The sequence below is a fragment of the Rattus norvegicus genome, chromosome 2 (assembly GCF_036323735.1).
Source record: "Rattus norvegicus strain BN/NHsdMcwi chromosome 2, GRCr8, whole genome shotgun sequence".
Lineage (NCBI taxonomy): Eukaryota > Metazoa > Chordata > Mammalia > Rodentia > Muridae > Rattus > Rattus norvegicus.
Window position 1 is genome coordinate 149959295 of NC_086020.1, and position 20574 is coordinate 149979868.

Below are 20574 nucleotides of genomic sequence, written 5' to 3' on the forward strand. Positions count from 1 at the left end.
CTGACTCAGAGACATGGAAAGTTGAGGCAAAGACCAGCCAAAAGGCTACACCATAAGCAAAGGCACCTACTCAGCATCCATTTCTCCCCCTGACAATAGCCAGGATCCCAGAAATCAATCTGGAAAGGACTCCTTGCAGCTACTAAGAAGCTATTTTCAGCCTTACTGAAGCTTAATGTTCTGATTGTTACCTCTTAAAAATACGAGACTTTTCTCTGAAAGATTCTTTTTCACCATATTATCTTTCATGTTGCTGAAATGAGTTGCATGATTGATTGCTTTGAATCATTTTTCTCACTAGATACTTTTGAAATGGAAAAGACAAGAAGTTCAATTCTTTAAGGAGGGATTTCTTCAAAGGGAAAAGGAGCAAAAATGAGAACACACTCAAAACAAAATTGAAGCTTAGAGCAAGATGAAATTTGGGAGACACAGCTTATAGTTGATTATCCTAGCATCTCCTATACTTTGTGAAGAAAATATCGTTTGGCAGCAGAGACCCAGGGAAAATTGTTTAATGCTCTGAAGCTCAGTGTCCTTAGAAGTCAAACTTTAAAAATGTAAGACCATTTTTGTCAGTTGGATAGTGGTGTCTCTAGAGAACCTTGCCACCATCACCCAGCAATGTCCATGGGTTAACTCCCCAAATCTTGGCACATGAAGATCCCATGGCAAAGGGCAGTTAAAGGCGAAAGATGGGACCGGATTGATTCATCAGTCGACTCTATGAAAGTAGATGATCCTGGCTTGTTCAGGGAGGCCTCATCACAAGAATCTGTAGAACTAGATGAGGGGCAGAAAAAAAAGGCAGAATGATACAAAGTAAGGAAAAGTGAAAGTGAGAGAAAAGTACCACATGCCTTAAGAAACTAGGTGGAAAAGCACACATAAATAAATAGATAATAAAATTCATCTCCTAGAGCCCCTAAACACTGTCCTAAACAGTGACATCCATCACACAAGATTTCTGACCTAAAGAACAAGATAAGTTTATGTTATTTTTACCACTAAGTGTATGAAATTTTCTACAGAGCTGTAGAAAATATGCAAGCATATAGTCAATACATGAAATACAGAACTAAACATTTTCAAAATAATACTAGATTCAGATATTGTTTTCTAATGAGGAAATATATTAAACTATAAAATGTGGTCATAATTATGATTTTCTATTTGTCTATTACTAAATAAATAGCTGTATATCAATTTCAGGAAACAAATAGGAGTTTATACTACTCTAAACTAGAATAGGCAGATATAGGTGATTCACTAATGCAAAGACTAAGACCATTGGCCTTTATAAAATACATATTTTCTCAAACACAGGTTAGCTATTAGGCAAATAATGGACTTTGCCTAGCACACAGCTTTTCTTCTCAGCACACAAACTAGTCAGTCATTCAGAGGACCTTCCTTACAAAACACTAATATGTTAGGAAAATATTCAAGGCATCATCCACTAAAGTAGCTAAAATATAAATTGTTTAGTCAGTTCTTTAAGAAAATAGAGAAATTGATAGAGAAAATGTGATACATTTACACAATGGAGTACTACTCAGCTATTAAAAGCAATGACTTCCTGAAATTCTTAGGCAAATGCATGAAACTAGAAAATATCATCCTGAGTGAGGTAATCCAGTCACAAAAGAACACACATGATATGCACTCACTGATAATTGAATATTAGCCCAAAAGCTCAGAATACCCAAGATACAGAATCTAAAGACCACATGAAGGTCAAGAAGAAGGAAGATCAAAGAGTGGACACTTCAGTCCTTCTTATAAGGGGGAAGAAAACAGTCACAGGAGGAAATGCAGAGATGAAGTTTGGAGCAGTGACTGAAGGAAAGTCCATCCACAGACTACCTGGGGATCCAGCTCACATACATACAGTCACCAAACCCAGACACTATTGCTGATGCCAAAAAGTGCTTGCTGACAGGAGCATGATATAGCTGTCTCCTGAGAAGCTCTATTAGAGCATGACAAACACGGAGGCAGATGCCTGCAGCAAACCACCACTGGACTGAGAATCGGGTCCCCAATAGACGCGTTAGAAAAAGATCTGAAGTAGCTAAAGGGGTTTACAACACCATTGGAAGAACAACAATATCAGCCAACCAGACCCCCAAGAGCTCCCAGGGACTAAACCACCAACCAAAGAATACCCATGGAATGACCTGTGGCTCCATCCACATATGTAGCAGAGGATGGCCTTGTTGGGCATGAATGGAAAGAGAGACCATTGATCCTGTGAAGGTTCGATTCCCCAGTGTAGGGGAATGTCAGTGCAGGTAGGCAGGAAGGGGTGTGTGAATGGGTACCAGAACACCCTCACAGAAGCATGAGGAGGAGGAATCGGATAGAGGGTTTCCGGAGGGGAAACCAGGAAAAGGGGAAAACATTTGAAATGTAACTAAAGAAAATGTCCAATAAAAAAAGGAAGAAAATAGAAACCGAGGACTATGGAAACTCTCATCATGTGGCAGCCTCAAAGGTTTCATGGTTTGTTTATTTGGTTTTTTGTTATTATGTAACATGTGTAAACTATACATTGTTCATAGCTCCTTCAACACTTACTGAGTTCTGTAGATAGGAAAATAAATAAAACTTGGACAGTGACAAGCTGGAGCCAGCCCTCAATTGCTCATTAGAACGGACTGTTAAATTTTCAGGTTTTTTTTTTCTTTTCTTTTTTTTTTAACCATTCTGGCAGCTAGAAATCTACCAACACCACAAGTCAGGTCTGACTAGTTTGCTTTTTTCAGATAATCAGTCATTCGGCATTTGGACACTATCCCTGACAAAAGGACACTCACAGTCCAGAAATTGAAATCAGGGTCATAATCTTTACAGACTAATCTTGACTGTCAGATTGACTAGATTTGGAGCCATGTAGAGGACACAGCTCTGGGTGCATTTGGGAAGGTATATAACTGAGGAGAGAAGCTCCTTGGATACGGATAACAGAGTACCATGACTTTGAGTCTCAGAGAGAGCAAAAGGGGAACGGGAGAAAGAGCTGAACTCCCACCTTGGCTATTTTCTGATATGAAATGTAGCTTAATTGACTTCCTCATACTCCTGTTACTGTGTATATGTCACTCGAAGCTGGTTTGCACCCTATCCTGACTCAAAGTGAACCCTCTGGTAAGTTGTAAGGAAAACAACTGACTCCATTTAAGTCACACATAGTCTGGAAGATGAGTTTTATATATTTGTAGCTTTTCATAGAGATAGCAAAAATTTCCTCTTGAACCAGAATCAACCTAACAACGTCCCAAAACATAAAAGTAAAATTGTATCCTTTTTGCTTCACACAATACAGCATGTGGATTAATGAACTTGAAGATGTGAACTTTAGTAAGACCTGCAGATCAAAGGTTTGTAAACTTTAGTAAGAGCTACAGATCAGTTTGTGTTTCTTCCAATGACACTGCGAGGCTAGATAGTAACGGAAAGTAAAACCTTTAGGAATTAGGTGTCAGGTACAAAGACATGACTAATTCATGACTGGGCAGTACCCTTATTAAAGAGACCCAGAAAGAACCCTACCACCACTGCCCTTCTAGTGAGAATAGTGAACTCTTAAACAGGTGATAGAATCCTGAAAGACCTAGGACCTGCTAGTCTTACCACTTTGGACTCTCCAGAATGAGAAAACCCTGTTGTTCATATATAATCCAGATGACGGGAGTAGCAGCCTGTACTGATGTACAGTAAAAATAACTAGAATCAGACACTGTATTTAGCAACAATAAAGGCTGTAGAGTTCAATACGGAAGAAATTATCTTTACTAGTGAATGTTCGCAACGTCTTAGGAAGATGCTCCATTGGGTAGGTTTAAATTCTGGAAATATTTCTCCAAGAGAAAGAGTAGGATGGGAATCCCAGGAAAAGAGCACACCATGAGAGAACATTGGTAGCCAGGACTGTTTTTCAAACACCCAATGGTTTCATGTCAAACTATCCTGAAGGAAAAAATCACTTCTCAAGGAGGTTAGAAACCAAAAATGAGGGCTGGGAATTTCAAGCTAAAGCTGTCATTTGGAAGCTCATTGACATTTTAAAATGTAATTTTCTGCCCAAATCAGAAGATGTGGAGTATGAACTTGGAGACCCACTAAACAGCCACAGAGCAGAATGTATACTGTTATCTGCATCATTGTACCTTCCTGACTTGTTACAGCACCCAGGATATTGTGACTTTTTTTTTGTTTGAAATTGGTAGCTAAATTTATGTCATTGGTTTTTTTCTTTTTTTTTAGTTAAAAATAGAATACTTTATTGAGAAATGGTTACAAATAGAATGAAGAACTGTTACTGTTTGACTGAAAACAACAACAAAAAAGTTAATGAGTAGAATTTTAAAGGTATAGGTAAGGCAAGTTCCAAGTCAAGATAAAACACTTCTTTCTAAAAATCCTAGTACTTCAGATCAGAGCAGCCTGCTGCTCCATTAAATAGAGAGTGCCTACCTCTAGATACTTCTGGGTCTGGTATGCTACTGTTGAGGATACAAAGGATCCAACACATGCACTGAAGCAGAAGGACTAAGTAGCACCTAAGGCTACTTCCCACCTAGACATGTGTCCTGTAGCATCTTGTTCACCATCTTCTACAATATGGGGCTTGGCCTTTCACTTCCCATGGCATTTCTTCTCATACTTATCCATTCCGATTTCAGCTTTCCTGAGAATGAACCTAAAATCTGTAAGTTCTCTACATGAGCCTCACGCTCCAGGTAAACTTCATTCTTTTCTCATCGTGAGTTTCACAGTTTGTTAACTCTCAATTCAAAATCTCTTTCTACGGGAAGCTATGTCATTGTTTTTAATCTTGTTATCAAAAATCATACTTCTTAAAATATTTCATTACATGACAGCTAAACCTGCTCTAAACCATTTCTTGATCATGGTATGAAATGTTTTTACATTCTTTCATATGGTATCTTGTCAGATTCAAATGTTAAAAGAAAAACTAATGGCAAAACAGAAAATTAGAAAATAAAATTTAAAAAAGAAAAGAAAATTTATTTGTTTTGTCTTAATTAAAGTCAAGAACAAGGTAAGGTTGACAAGGAATGTGATTTTTATTCTGTCATAGAGTCTTGAGTCCAAAGCAACAGATGTTATTCACAGAAAGCCCAAGGCTGTGCAAAAGGAGGCATGGGCCTGAATGAATTAAAGAAGCTAATCTGCAATGAATAGAGTATGCACTACAGTGCAGGCCTTTCTTCTGTGGGTCATAGCAAATGAGTCACAGTGGAATGATGGTGCCACGTGAAGGGTGACTGGCTTGGAACCCTATCAAATAAGGCCAAGTGAGTTCAAGAGAATAGATTTTAGACCTTGGATAGGAGAGGCAGAGCTCATAGTAAAGAAAATATGGCAGTAAATAGTATCAGTTACTATCTTAACAAGACTTACACAGAAACAAGTTCCAAAGCCTCTCAACGTCCTCCAGCTATGTCTGAGTCCTAAGGACCACACACAGTCTGTATCAAAGGGAATCGGGGAATCTTGTCTACTGAAGCATTCTTCCTCTGTGCCTTGTTTTCTGCACATTTGTCCTATTAATGCCCACTTCTGGTGCAGCAGTGACACTCCAATGCCTCCAAAGGTGCAGCTGCTGTCCGCACCAATGACAGTCACTAGTCCCCATCCTTAGTGACTCAGTTCTAAGCGCTGCTGCTAGAAATTGAGGTCACTGTCATCTGACCCACGGGTGTGATATCTTGCTGCTGCCAAAGATTTCAACACAGACACTATTACATCTACTGTGATAATGTTGAAATACCGTGTTTCCACATTCCATGGAAATTTCTCCAGGGGTAATAATTACATCCTTATTAACCTATCAGTGTGCATTATGTTTGTTTTCTCTCTGGAGATTCCCCTTCTACTTCAAGTCTGCTTTTATCTTGTGGCTCTGCTGTGAGTAAATGAACTGACCTCAGAGTCTCCCTTCTCCCAATCCAGACTTTTGAGTCCTATGAAGCACTCCACTTCACTGAAACTTCCATTGGGTATGCCTTGCATTTTAGATAGCTATGAAACCTAACCAGAAGGTGGCTATGTGCTATGTGTTTCCAACAGGTGTCATCTGATAGACTGATTTCAGCTACCTTTCTGTCTCCAGTCCATCTTGTTTATAAGACAAATGTAAGATGGGAAATAGAGGCACAGAGGAAGAAACAAAAGAGACCGTGTCTCAACAGAGTGAACAACAATCACTCAGTCATTATCAGAGATGTTTCCTCTTGTCCTAGGTGGAAACCAACCCAGACACCCACAAATGAACAATGTACAGAGACCAAGAGATTTTGGAATACTCAGTCATAAGTGGGACATCTTCATCCAACCTCTCCCCTCATGCCCCAGAAAGTTAAGTGGAAGAGGAGGCCAAAAGAATGTAACAGCTTGGGGGTAGGGGCTAGATATATGACTCCAAGAAGACAGTATCTTCAAGAAACAACAGATTAATTCACATAAACTCATAGTGATTGTGGCATCAAACCAAAGAGCCTGAATTGGTTCACGCCAGACTGGATCTCAGTGCTGAGAGGGGAAGTAGACATGGGATCCCATCTCTAACTAAGAAGCTATCTGCAATTGACATCCAATTGCAAAGGAAAACTTAATTGTCTCGCATGGAGAGTCACTATGTATATTTCAGGGCAGGCCCCATGCTTAGCAGCAGATGGCAACACAAAATGAACTCAAGTGTGTTTCATAAGATTTTTGTTTTCTATTCCTTTGCTAAGACAAATTTTTGTCATACTGCTTTTTTGCTTATATAATATAGGTTTTAATTTTGTGTTTTATGAAACTCCTACATATGCGTGTTTTTCTTCTTTTTTCTTCATTTTCACCCTTCTTTTCTGTGTGAATTATTAAGACAGAGGGTGGGGAAGAAAGAGAACACATGGAATTTGCTGGATGGAGAGATGGATAAGATCTGAAAAGAGATGACAGAAAGAAAACTATGATAAAATTATTTTATGAAAATAATTTCAATTTAAAAAAAGGAATGACAAGAACCAACCCCTAAAGCAATGTACATTGTACACATATGATCTAGGGCTCACATATATAAACAAATTAAATAAAAATAGCACAACAAGGGGCTGGGGATTTAGCTCAGTGGTAGAGCGCTTACCTAGGAAGCGCAAGGCCCTGGGTTCGGTCCCCAGCTCCGAAAAAAAGAACCAAAAAAAAAAATAGCACAACAAAAAATTTTCATGCCTTAGTTCTTAATGATGAAAAAATCATGACAATGCTTATCTAACGTGCAGATATTTCAATTCTTTGGGCGTGGGCACTGGCAGGATCTCATGTTTTGCTGGATGCCCTCACATCCATGCACATATAGGTAGCAATAAATGGACTTCGTATATGCTAGTTTTAAAAATGAGACATAAATGTAGTAGGTGCATGTGTGGTTGGAGAGGGTTAGGAGAAGTTCAAGAGGTTAAACTGGTCTGGGTGTGATCATAGTTCATAATCTACACAAATGAAATACAACAGTTTTTAAAAGGTGTTTACTGATATTTGAGGATATTTCAATGGTATTCATTTGCAGGTAAATATACTGAAGTGTATTGTACATATATGACAAAACTAACCTCTTATGACATTGAAGCATGGACCAAAGATCCTGCAATGGTTAATATTAGCTACCAGTCTGATCAGTCTAGAATCATCTAAGATACATGCTTCTGTGGATGTCTGTGAGGAATTGTCAAGATTTGGTGAATTGAAGTGGGAAGCAATAACCTATATGTAAGTAATGTCATTCCTAGGGCTGGGTAGAATCTTAGACTGAATGTAAAGGAAGAAAGAAAAGGAAAACTGAGCACCAACATTCCTCATTCTCTGCTTTCTGGCTGTAGATATGATGTAAAAACCTGCTACAAGTTGCTGCCACTGTGCCCTCCTCACTATGATGGACCTGTGAAAGGTAAGAGTAGACAAACCCTTCCTTAAGTTACTCTGGCCACATACATATACATCCACCAAACTAGATAAGATGGATGAAGCAAAGAAGTGCAGGCCGACAGGAGCCGGATATAGATCTCTCCTAAGAGACACAGCCAGAATACGGCAAATACGTAGGCGAATGCCAGCAGCAAACCACTGAACTGAGAATGAGACCCCCGTTGAAGGAATCAGAGAAAGGCCTGGAAGAGCTTGAAGGGGCTCAAGACCCCATATGAACAACAAGGCCAACCAACCAGAGCTTCCAGGGACTAAGCTATTACCCAGAGACTATACATGGACTGACCCTGGGCTCCAACCTCATAGGTAGCAATGAATATCCTAGTAAGAGCACCAGTGGAAGGGGAAGCCCTTGGTCCTGCCAAGACTGAACCCCCAGTGAGTGGGATTGTTGGGGGGAGAGCAGTCATGGGAGGAGGATGGGAAGGGGAACACCCTTATAGAAGGGGAGGAGAAGGGGTTAGGGGGATGTTAGCCTGGAAACCGGGAAAGGTAATAACAATTAAAATGTAAATAAGAAATACCCAATTTAATTAAGATGGAGAAAAAAAATGTTACTCTGGCCAAGTGTTTATTACAGCAATTGGGAAATTATCTATTAGAGAACCCAACATGGAAGTTGCTAAGCCTATCTCATTCTTCATTCCTCTCATCCTCTCTTACTTAACTCCAAAGTTTGGTCTCAGCACATAGTCAACTGGCTAGAGGCTACAGTTTTCCTTCAGGAGTGAACACTGACTATATTGCAGCCAATGTATATGAAAAGTATTTACATCTTCAACTCTGTGTCACATCATTTAGAAACAAGAATGCTTTTGCACCAAAGAGCAGAGTAACAGAACTTCCAGATATGCTAATGAGCAAGTTTCAGGCTGAGATGGTAGAGCAAACGCACACAAATAATCAGGCCCTGGTTAATCTCACCCCAGGCTGTTAAGTAAGAAATAAACAAACTGCATACATACATAATATATACACACATACATTCATATACATACATGCCACAAATCTACCATATCTAGTATTCAATGACTCTCTGATTTAAAATTTATATCATTAATGCTGTTGATATTCCTAGAAATCAGGACATCTAAAGAACCTTTTAGACTGCATCTATTCTTACCTTTAGATGGCCTATCCTACTTTATATTAAATATACTGAGATTCAATCATATTTTATTTGGAATATAAGCTATGTGTAAGTATATAGAAGTTCATATATTTGAGTCATTTTTTTATTAACTCGAGTATTTCTTATTTACATTTCGATTGTTATTCCCTTTCCCGGTTTCCGGGCCAACATCCCCCTAGCCCCTCCCCCTCCCCTTCAATATGGGTGTTCCCCTCCCCATCCTCCCCCCATTACCGCCCTTCCCCCAACAATCACATTCACTGGGGGTTCAGTCTTGGCAGGACCAAGGGCTTCCCCTTCCACTGGTGCTCTTACTAGGCTATTCATTGCTACCTATGGGGTTAGAGTCCAGGGTCAGTCCATGTATAGTCTTTGGGTAGTGGCTTAGTCCCTGGAAGCTCTGGTTGCTTGGCACTGTTGTTCATATGGGGTCTCGAGCCCCTTCAAGCTCTTCCAGGCCTTTCTCTGATTCCTTCAACCAGGGTCCCGTTCTCAGTTCAGTGGTTTGCTGCTGGCATTCACCTATGTATTTGCTGTATTCTGGCTGTTGTTTCTCAGGAGAGATCTACATCCGGTTCCTGTCGGCCTGCACTTCTTTGCTTCATCCATCTTGTCTAATTGGATGGCTGTATATGTGTGGGCCACATGTGGGGCAGGCTCTGAATGGGTGTTCCTTCTGCCATTTGAGTCATTTTTAATTTACATCATATTTGACTCCAAAACTGTGATACACTTGTTCTCCAATAAAACAATCTCTAGATTGTCACAAAATAAATTTCAGTATGATGTATATGTCATACTGTGAAATAGAAAATGTTTTAAAATACTTAATTCACAGATAGTATGCCCACACAGGTCCCAGCATTCATTTGCCCTGTATCTCCTCAAGTTCTGTAGGCCCAAGTTTGAAAGCTCTTAGGTAATCTACTAATGTGACTATAGGAACAAAACGGGCATATTTAAAAGACTACAAATATTTTAAAAAGCATTTAGCCTCCATAAGGAAAAATATTTACAGTAGATGAGATGCCAAGTAAAAACTAAAAATAAATATGGGTTATTAGATTAAATGATCTCTTAGGAGTAGAAGTTCACTATGTTGAGCCCTTCCTATTAAAGGTTAGACAGCTTATTCAATCTTGGCTCCATATGACCCATCCAAAGAAAATTGTCCATGACATATGTACCTGCCACATTACTCTCAGGTGCATCCAGTTAGAGACAGTACTGAGACATTTATGAAAGAAACAGTGCTTCTTCTAAAGATGATCCACAAGTGTCTCCTGATCCTAAACAAAGAGCAAGAAAATCATAGCTAACAAATTCGATTCAGCATAGTCAGACAAGTATCCACTGTACTGCTCATATCTTTATCTTCCAACATTTCTTTTATAATCCATCTTGGGGCTGTTACTGATGACATGAAATGGTTAAGGTCATGGCATCCCAGAAATGCTCATTAGTAAGTTTACTGATATACTATGTAACAGTAAAAATAAACCACATTCATGTCAATATAAGCCTCCAAGATGTCTGTTACTGTGGTTAACCTGATAGCTAAGAAGCATATTCATCACTGGGCTTTCAGAAGGAAGAGAGAGGTTGCTTCCTTTCTGACACTAATAAAACTCTGTATTTATATGGTAACTGTCTATAAGAAACCAGCTTTTTTAAGAAATACAAAACTAATGTAATAATCTCTGTGCTCTAATGCCTGTGGCTCATGAACAATGTAAACACAAACAGGATCACTTTACATTCCCACCCTTGAACACTATGATATAACTCATCTTTAATCCAAGGTTATAAATAAAGACATTATCTAAGGCCAGCTTTAAAAATCTGTGAAAAGTATTTTAAAAAAAAACATGGCTCATTCTAAAATCAACTGGGTTTGGCAAACAGCTTACTAATTACAAACCTATTTTGTAATTTGGAATTAAGCCAAGCCATTAAGACAGTCTACACAAAACAGTCCAGGCTAATAAAGAAGAAACAAAAAAAAAAATAGGATGAACCCAAGATGAGGAGACCAGATGCCTAACACCTGGCAGTTAATGAAGACCAAAATCAAATGGTAAAAATAGCTAGAGGAATGATTGGGGCACATAGTAATAAACTCCATGAAGATTATTTACAGAAAAAGAAAGAAGCCTGCTAGAAGGAAAGAACCCAAACTTCTCAAACTAATAAATTCTATTTCAGACAACTAAAATCTAAGTCACAAAGGATTTCAACTAAAACACTACATTTCAGTTAGAAGGAAATGGAAGAAAGAGCAGAAAATTCACATCTCATAAGTATGGAGAGAGAGAGAGAAAACTGGCAATTAAAAACTTCAGTGATCTTCTTGCTGTTTCTTAATCACTGCCCAAGGAAAGATACTATATCAGATGTAAGTAGACCTGCCTTGAACCATACTGTGTGTTTGAGGCAGTCAGGTCATCTCAGTGTGCTTTGATTTCCTCTAAGGGACTTAGACAAGGTCCCACCTCTGGATGGTAGTTCAGAGGAACGTGTTTGAAGTTTCAGAGTGAGTAAGTCAGGGAAATGGCAAGTTATTATGAGCAGAAATAGCAAAACCCACGAGAGGCCTTGTTTGTCATTTCAGATTAGCCTGTGTTGTTACCTAAACACAAGCTCCTATTTTCCTCATTAGGACATTGTTCCATAGGCCTAGAGGACAATGAAACTATCTGCATGACACTGTGCAAAATTGCTGTTGTTTTTCACTGTTCTTTGTCTTGAGGTAGATTCTTATTAGTATAGACATACCAAAAATATTCCTACTCTATCAGTAATGGTCACTGATTCCTCTTCTCTCCATCAGAACCAGTACCACAGTAAGGGAAGTAAGTCAGTCCTTGACCTTGATGCTCTGCATCCATGGCATCAATTACTTTTTTTCCTCAGTATCTTTGTTCTAGTTTCACCTAAGCATATATGCAGGAATGTCTATGAGACATGTCATCGTGTACACAGTAGAGGCTTCCCTGGGAGGAAGAAGCAAGGTTTACAAGGGCAAACACCTTTCTCTGTTCACACCTAGAATAAGAGCCTTAAATGCACTAGGTGACTGACATAAAGCAAAGAGCTAATGAAATTCACTATGTCATATGTCTATAGGACCCTCTTGACTCATCCAGTGAATGACCCCCAAATGTTATTGGATTTTTACATGACAATCTTCCAAATCAAAGAAAAACATTTACTAAGACCAAGTGCTTTAGGTCTAAATTCTAGGACTCAGAATAGAAGACAGAGAGCAACTCAGAGTTCTTCCATTTTCACAGTCCTCAGATAGCCTTCTTCTTCAACCCTTCAATCATTTATTCTCAAACACTTTAATATGACACTACTGAAGTTTTATTTGCTTATGGTCACTAATCTGGGTAATTTAAAACTAAAGAGATTAAAGAAGGTCAGAGGAACTGGAGTGAAGTGTGCTTCTATTTTTGAGTTCTACTAAATTACAGGTGCAGTTCCAGGAATGTTGTGTAGTGTCTCATTGGAGCTACAAGCTGTCAGATTTTCCATTTACAGACAAGGAAAACAAGCTTTGCAGATGTCAGATTGCTCAAAGTTAGTTACTCAGTCGGAAAAATAGAAGGACCAGCATTAAAATCTAATTTCTATTTATCTCTTTCCAAAAAATGTTCATGGGGTCAGAGAGTTGGGTAAGAGCACTAGCTATATGAACATCAGGACCTGGTTTCAAATTCCCAGAACACGTGTAAGAGCTGGGAATGACCACCTGTTCCTACAACTCCAGCATTAGGTGGAGGATACACATAGATCCAAAGAGCTCACTAGCCAATTAGCCAAACCGAAAGGACAAGGTTCAGGTTCACTTAGAGACCTCCACCTCAAAGGACTAAGGCAGAGAATGCAGAAAATGATAGAGCAGGTACCTGACATCATCTCCTGATTTCAACCTTCCTATATTGCTTTTGACTCAGACAGATAGACACACAAACACGCACGCGCACGCATTTTAAAACCATATTTACAGTTGGGGAAAGTGTTATGTGAGTTTAAAAGATTCCAGCTCTCTAACTTCATAGCTTGTGAACTCTTCAGTTTCTTCCCGTAGACCCTGTCATTTGCTCCCTTTAGAACCCAACTCAAAACTCCCCAAACTATCCAGCCACACCTCACAATTTCTTAACAATGGTGTAGCGCTGTTATTGCATTTTATCTTCCACAAAGCTGTTAAAATTCTAACTCCAGGACCTGCAAATGTATCCTTATTTGAAATTAAAACCTTCACTACACTCAAGTTAAGATGAGGTCATTGGTGAGTACATATCATGCATGTCCTTTTGGGTCTGAGTTAAGTCACTCGGAATGATATTTTCTAGTCGATACATTTGCCTGCAAAATTCAGGATATCCTCATTCGTAATAGCTGAGTAGTATTCCATTGTGTAAATGAACCACATGTTCTCTATCCATTCTTCTGCCTTGGGACATCTGGGTTGTTTCCAGCTTCTGCCTATCACAAACAAGGACGCTATGAATATAGTGGAACACATGCCCCTGTGGCATGGTGGGGCATCTTTTGAGTATATTCCCAAGAATGGTAAAAACAAAAGTACAGAATGCCCAGTAATAGAGTCCATAGAACTCAAAAAGGTCATCAAACTGAAGGGCCCAAGTAATGATGCCTCAGTCACAACTGAGGAGTGAGGGGTTGAACTGGGAGGGAAAGGGGACTGGAGAGAGGGGGTAACATGATATGGTATTGGGTGGCAGGAAAGGAATGAAGCCCTGATGGCCAGCAGAAAGAATGGAAACAGGGGACCTCAGGAGGTAGGAGGTTGGGGGACCCTCCAGAATATACCAGAGACCTGGAAGGTGAGAGACTCTCAGGACTCAAAGGGAGGGACCCTAGATGCAATGACCTACAGTGGGGAGAGGGAACTTATTGAACCCACCTCCAGCAAAAAGACAGGGCATCGAGTGAGTAATGGGGTTGCCATCCTACAGTCAAAACTCTGACCCATAATTGTTCTTATCTGAAGGAACTTCAGAGATGGAAATGGAGAGGAGCCTGAGGAAAAGAAGATTCACAACAGACCCAAGGTATGATCCAGCTCAAGGGGAGGCCTCAAGGCCTGACACTCGTACTGTGGGCATGGGACACACACAAAAAGGGGCCTATCATGACTGCCTTCTAAAAGACCCAATAAGCAGCTGAAAGAGTCAGATGCAGATATTTGCACCCATCCAATGGACAGAAGCTGCTGACCCCTGTGGTTGAATTAGGGAAAAGCTGGAAAAAGGTGAGGAGGAGGGCGATTCTGTAGGAAGACCAGTAGTCTCAATTAATCTGGACATCCAAGATCTCACAGACACTGGAACACTAACTGGGCACCATATACCAGCTGAGATGAGGCCCCCAACACATACACAGCAGAGGACTCCCGGGTCTGGGTTCAGTCAGAGAAGATTCACTTAACCCTCAAGAGACTGGAGGCCCAGGGAGTTTAGTGGGTAGGGGTAGAAGGGTGAGTGGAGACATCCTTGTGGAGGAGGTGGTGGGGAGGAAGTATGGGATGTGGAACAGTTGGAAGGTAACCAGGAGAGGAATAAAATCTGGAGTGTAAAAAATATTAAATAAAAAAGAAATAGAAATAGCCAACAAATATTTTAAAAAGATGAGGTCTTTGGGGCAGCTCCTAATTTGATACAATTGGTGTCCTTATAACAAAGATATGGAGATACTTATGTACAGAAATGTGTCTGTCGTAGCTCAGCCTAACCTGAAACTCTTGACCTCCTTCTGTCTACCTCCTGAGTGCTAGAATTAGCTAGCACATCAGCCTCTTTGCATGATGATGATGATGATGACGATGACGATGATGATGATGATGACGATGATGATGATGACGACGATGACGACGTCGACGACAACGATGATGATGATGATCATGGTGATGATGATATTGTTGTCTTGAAACACACAGTGGCTCTATGTCCTAAATTAGGCTTAAACTCCCTGTTTAGCAGAGCTGATACTGAATTCTCAAACCTCCTGCCTATACCTTCCTGAAGTGGAAATTTCTGGTTTCTTTGAAAACCCAGTTGTGAGACATTTTTCTGGAAACTATCTTATGAGAGGATGTTTTTGTTAAAGTAGACATGTGGGAGGATGTTTTGCTAAGAGTAGACACATGGTGTTTTTGTGAAAGCAACCTGGAAAAAGGGCATGCGATGTTTTGCTAGAGCAGATGCTTGAGAGAACATGCGATGTTTGGAAAGTATATAAATAAAGCCCAATGGACAGTGCACAACACTAGATGGTATTGGTACACCTTGCCTTTCTTTACTGGTCATCGTTGGGCTTTGCTGATGAGGTGGTCTTTGTTGATCATGCTGAATGATACTGTTGGTCATTGTTTGTCATAACTTCATAGAAACACGCCAAGATTCTTCTGGTTGTGTCCCAGAGGCTTCTTGCCACTTCAGCATGTGTCTGAATGACAGAGCCTTGAGGTTTCTTCTGAATTGGTGCGCCATTGCTGATTCATTGAATGGTGTTTGCCAGTGAATGATTCACATCCTCCTTTACTCTATTAACCTTTCCTTTCCACTACCTTTAGTAGGTGTTGGGATAGAAGGAATGTAAAAGTATTTAAGAACTCTTATTAAAAGTAGATTTTGCAAAATCTAAGCCCACACCTTCCAAAGGCTGAGGATAAAGGTGGGTAGCACCTTCCTCTGCAAGTTTTACTGTTTAGAAGACTTTATGTTTTAAATCAATACCATAAGAGAATGAAGGCACAGGGGAATTGGTGTGTCTATAAGCAGAGGAATTCTGGATTGTGAGCTAGTCACTGAAGCAGGGCGATGGAAACATAAAGAAGATGCTACCTCACAGCCCTCATACCCCAATCTTGGACTTCTAGGTTCCAGCACTCTGAGCCAATACTTTTCTGTTGTTCCAGCTACAATGTTTGTGATACCTTGTTATAACAGCTCTGGGAAACTATAAGAGCATCCATTCAGTAAACAGATAACGCACAGACAGGGAAAGAAAACAAGCAAACCATACAACCCAACAGTCCTTGGAAAAATCAAATAAAAACTCAGAAGGGAAATGCAATCCAATATTTGATTAATACACATTTTTCTACAATATTCAAAAATGAAAGCTACCAAAAACAGCCAAGAATTTTGGTTATATTAACTTCTCATAATGTAAAAGGTTTTTTGTGAGAAATTATTTTAATGACATCTAAACTTGTATGTATTCTCCAAGAATCATGCATAGGATAGTGAAAATGTTAATTTCTATTCACAGAGAAAATTGATATTACTCAGAAATGGAAAGATCCTTGTCTAATGAATCTCAGCCATCAATCAGTTCAGTGCAGACAGGTTACCATGCAGTGAAGACAGTAATGACACAGGCAATGGCAGGGACAAGCAAGGTCAAGCCTTAGAGGTAATTTTACACTATCAGAATAGCTTCCAGTGAGCCCCGGCGGTCCATGCATTCACATGCATAGACAGATTGCTTAAATATACAAGAACAGAGTTTAAATAGAATCTTAAAATATTGAATTTTACAGAGTGGAGATATAGCTTAGTGGGTGACAGAGCTTGCTGTGGGAGCTGAGGAAATAACAAGCCAACCAAACAAACAAACCAACAAAAAAGTGAGAACAACTCCCTAACACACTCATAAACCCAAATACGGCTGCGTATGCCTGTAGCCCAGCATTAGAGGCAGACAAGAGGATCCTAGGAAGTCCTGACCTGTCAGTCTCACAGAAAGAAAACGATGCAGGTTAACTGAGAGTCATAGCATACAGAAGCTAGACATAGACACACAAACAGACATATACACACATAAGTTTTTAAAAATAAAAAATATTTCACTTTAGTCAACTCAATTTGGTTTTGTGATAACTATTGAAGTTCATTAGCAAATTAGTTTAATAACTAGAAGTAAAGTAGCCACACTTCCATGGTCTACCCCAAGAAAATAAAAGAACCCATAATAATTGGATACAAATTTAAATGAAGTGCCCTAGTCTGTATTTTCTTGTGTCTGTCTCTCACTAGCTACCAATCAAAACATTTCATCTAGCACCACCTCGTTGAAATGTATTATTCAAGAAACTGTTTAAAAATTTACTAAGTAGCTATTAATTTTTTATTTGTTCAACAAATATTTCCTTTGCTTCTAGTGTGGCCCAGACACTGTCCTAGTACACAATGGTAAACACAACAGGTGTAATTTCTATCCTCATAAAAATGACCTTGAGATCACACCCACAGTTGTTTTATAGCAAAACTACTTAGAAGTAAAATATCCCCCATATGCTGTTTATGATTATGGCAACGGCACACCTACACACAATCTCTTGATAATAATGTAAGATTCAGCACAGGCTTCAGAGTCAACTGTGATCTGACAATCAGATCTGAATGAAGTAAAAAAAATGCAGTCTGTCACAGATGCCCATGATCTTCTTGCCCAGAACCTCTTCTGAAGATTTCCCAATTTGCATGGTACACCCACAACTACAGACTAGATAGCTATGCTTCACAACAAAGCAGTCCACAGGTTCCATCCAAAACTACAGAATAGGCAGATTGCTTCACAGTGAATCAGTCCCCAAAGCAGTGACATCCTGCCTAACATTTCAAATCTAGCATGGATTATCACTACTATAATTGCAGTAAAAGCCAGAAACAACTAAATCAATAGTCCATTAAACCCTAGAAAAGGAAGACATAAATTTCCCTATTCCCCCATTTATTTCATCCTGTGACTCAGGGCCACCTTCGGCTTCAACTTTCTAATCTGGGATTTTGATATTTCTTCTGTTTTTGTTTTATTGGGAGGTTTCGGGGAAGTCTTGTGGGGGAGAGGATATGGGTAAAAATGTGTGCATCAGTGTATTAGTGTATGTTGGTGTGTGTGTGTGTGTGTGTGTGTGTGTGTGTGTGTATGTGTGTGTGTGTGTAGAGGTATGAGTGTGTATGTGTGCTGGGTCATGTACACGTGGAGGGATCAGTATATACATGTGTATTTATACAGGTGTATGTGTGTATATGTGGAGGTGTGGGTTTATGCCAAGGGTCAAACTCAGGTATTAATTTTCAGGTGGCATCTGCCATTTGTTTTGAGACAGAACCTGCCACTAGAATTTGGGGCTGTCTGACCAGGCTACGCTCATTGACTTTTTTTCTTCCTTCCTTTCTTTCTTTCTTTCTTTCTTTCTTTCTTTCTTTCTTTCTTTCTTTCCTTCCTTCCTTCCTTCCTTCCTTCCTTCCTTCCTTCCTTCCTTCTTTCTTTCTTTCTTTCTTTCTTTCTTTCTTTCTTTTCTTTCTTTTTGAAAGATGCATGGCCACTGCCAGCTCATTAATCATTTCTTCTAGCTTGTTCTGATGAGCTTCTTTCTCCATGTCTTGTCCTTTAGGAGCCTCCCCAATGTCAATGGTGAACATCACTATCTTTGTAGTCAGAGTGGACATCCTATTACTAAAGCAGAACTTGTATGTCCCATCCATGTGGGCTGCAAACGTGTACTTCCCTCTGGACTCCCGGTCTCCTCTATAGATTCCTTTATTATCTGGTCCTGTGATCTCCACGTCGATGTCCAGGAAACCACCCTCCGCCACCTCCGCCACCTCGAAGATGAGGCCCATCTTGGTGCCCGAGGTGACCCGCTTGAAGAAGCACTCCTTCGTGTGCGCGTCGATGCTGACGAAGTAGCCCGAGGCCGTGGCCAGCAGCGCTGCCAGCAGCACCAGCAGTTCTGCCAGCGTCACCATGATGCAGCACCGGCCGAAGCCGGGACGCAGACTGTGGCCTCCAGAGCCGCCGCCACCTCTGACGCCAGCTCATTGACTTTCAAGCCCCAAGAGTCTCTCTGTCTTCTCCTTCTCAGCATAGGAATTGCAAATAATCCTCATGGGGCTTGACACGGGATCTGGAAAGCAGTCACTACTGAACCCATTCCCCAGGCCTCCTCTGTCTTATGCAGCGCTCCACTTCCCTTCCACCATTTTCAAAACAAACATGCATCCAAAAATAAATGAAACAATACTTTTATGAATCTCTTAAATATGAAGCACACTCACTGAAAACTTCAGCAATAGGTGCTGATACACACACACGCACACACACACACACACACACACACAAATATATACATATGATGACACACATTATCAGCACCCCTTTTCTGGTTCTGTCTTAGTCTTACTATGTTATCGAACTCACTCTCCAAGCCCCTCTCTACTCACTGCTCTTATCATGCAAAGCAACTGACCCATTTTTCTTGTTACCAGAACTTTTCCAACTTACTTCCTGTTTAGGAGACTATCAAGATCTTTTCCTAAATAAAAGCAATTTCTTCCCAAAGATTTTTGTTATTCGTTAATGAGATTTTCCCCTACTCACAAGACTATTAGTCAAACTGTTTGGAAGAGCATAAAAAGGATATAATCATATTGAGAAGACTTAAGTGGGCACGCAACATTTGGTAGGATTTTAAAGGATTAGGAAGTATCCTCAGGCTCATTCCAATGATGACATGGGTGTATCCTGAGCAGAGGAGATGTTATAGGAAAGAATGGAGTAATGTAAGAATACAGAGCAAAACAGTCTAGGGATCCCCTGATTACAGTCCCACGTCAGGTTAATAGAGTCCTGGTTGTGAACGAAGCAAAGTTTTGAGGTGGTTACTCCAAAATATTGTTCTTTGTTGTACAAGTCATCTGTATTTTTCAAATGTTAGTTCTAAACTAGGCTTTACAGCACATGCCTACAATCCCAACAGTTAGGAGGCTTAGACAAAAGGGTAATGAATTTAAGGGTAGCCTTGCATATATAAATATATGTATATGCATATATATAGCAAGGTCTTATATTTACAAAAAAAACTGCTATAGAAGTTTAAACTGATTCAACATACAATAGGAGCTTAGTATGACAGGCACATAGGTAAGAACTGATGATAAGTGTTCAAAACACCAATATACTGGAAGAAAATAGAGCAGAGTTTCCTACCTAGAGTTTGAAAGAAAATAAACCATGTGTCGCCGAGTTTGCCTGAGAACATCCTGTCTTTGCAGAAATGAAGAGGGGTTGGTTAACTGGAAACTCTGTTCGCCTCTATCAACAGCAGACTTTGTCATCGGCATCAGTGTGCAATAACAAATGTTGTGTGCCATGGACATGATGCTGGGAAGTTCTCTCAGAGGAGAATGACATTGCTCAAGTCCAGATGCGCCGTATGATCACAGCTGTGGCAATGGCAAAGAGCACATGGACTCGAGAGCTATTTACGAGGTAGGAAGAACAGATGTTAGTAATTGAGTTCTTCAGAGAAGTGAGGATGAAAAGGGGACAAGTGAACTCGTCACAAGATGAGTTAGAGAGCGAAAACTTGTACCACGACCCACACATCACGGAGTAGA

The 20574-nt window shown here is 40.0% G+C and overlaps 1 protein-coding gene across 1 annotated transcript; it reads right to left on the bottom strand.

Moving 5' to 3' along the window:
* Positions 1–635: 635 nt before the first annotated feature.
* On the bottom strand, positions 636–18941 carry Tmed2l1 (transmembrane p24 trafficking protein 2 like 1). Its single transcript, XM_063282808.1, has 3 exons — positions 18348–18941; positions 3637–3742; positions 636–783 (listed from the first exon to the last, which is right to left on the bottom strand). The coding sequence occupies exons 1-3, from the start codon at positions 18922–18924 to the stop codon at positions 636–638; spliced, it is 831 nt and encodes a 276-aa protein (XP_063138878.1). The 5' UTR covers positions 18925–18941.
* Between the last annotated feature and the right edge of the window lie 1633 nt (positions 18942–20574).

What these genes read in the sequence shown, in the direction of transcription:
- Tmed2l1 (XM_063282808.1), bottom strand. Translation starts at nt 18,924, where the DNA reads ATGGTGACGCTGGCAGAACTGCTGGTGCTGCTGGCAGCGCTGCTGGCC. An exon ending in AGAAAGAAAGAAAGAAAGAA is followed by an intron (nt 3,743 to 18,347) that starts AGGAAGGAAGAA and finishes TGCTAAATACAG; the next exon opens with TGTCTGATTCTAGTTATTTT. An exon ending in ATTCTGGAGAGTCCAAAGTG is followed by an intron (nt 784 to 3,636) that starts GTAAGACTAGCA and finishes CCCCTCATCTAG; the next exon opens with TTCTACAGATTCTTGTGATG.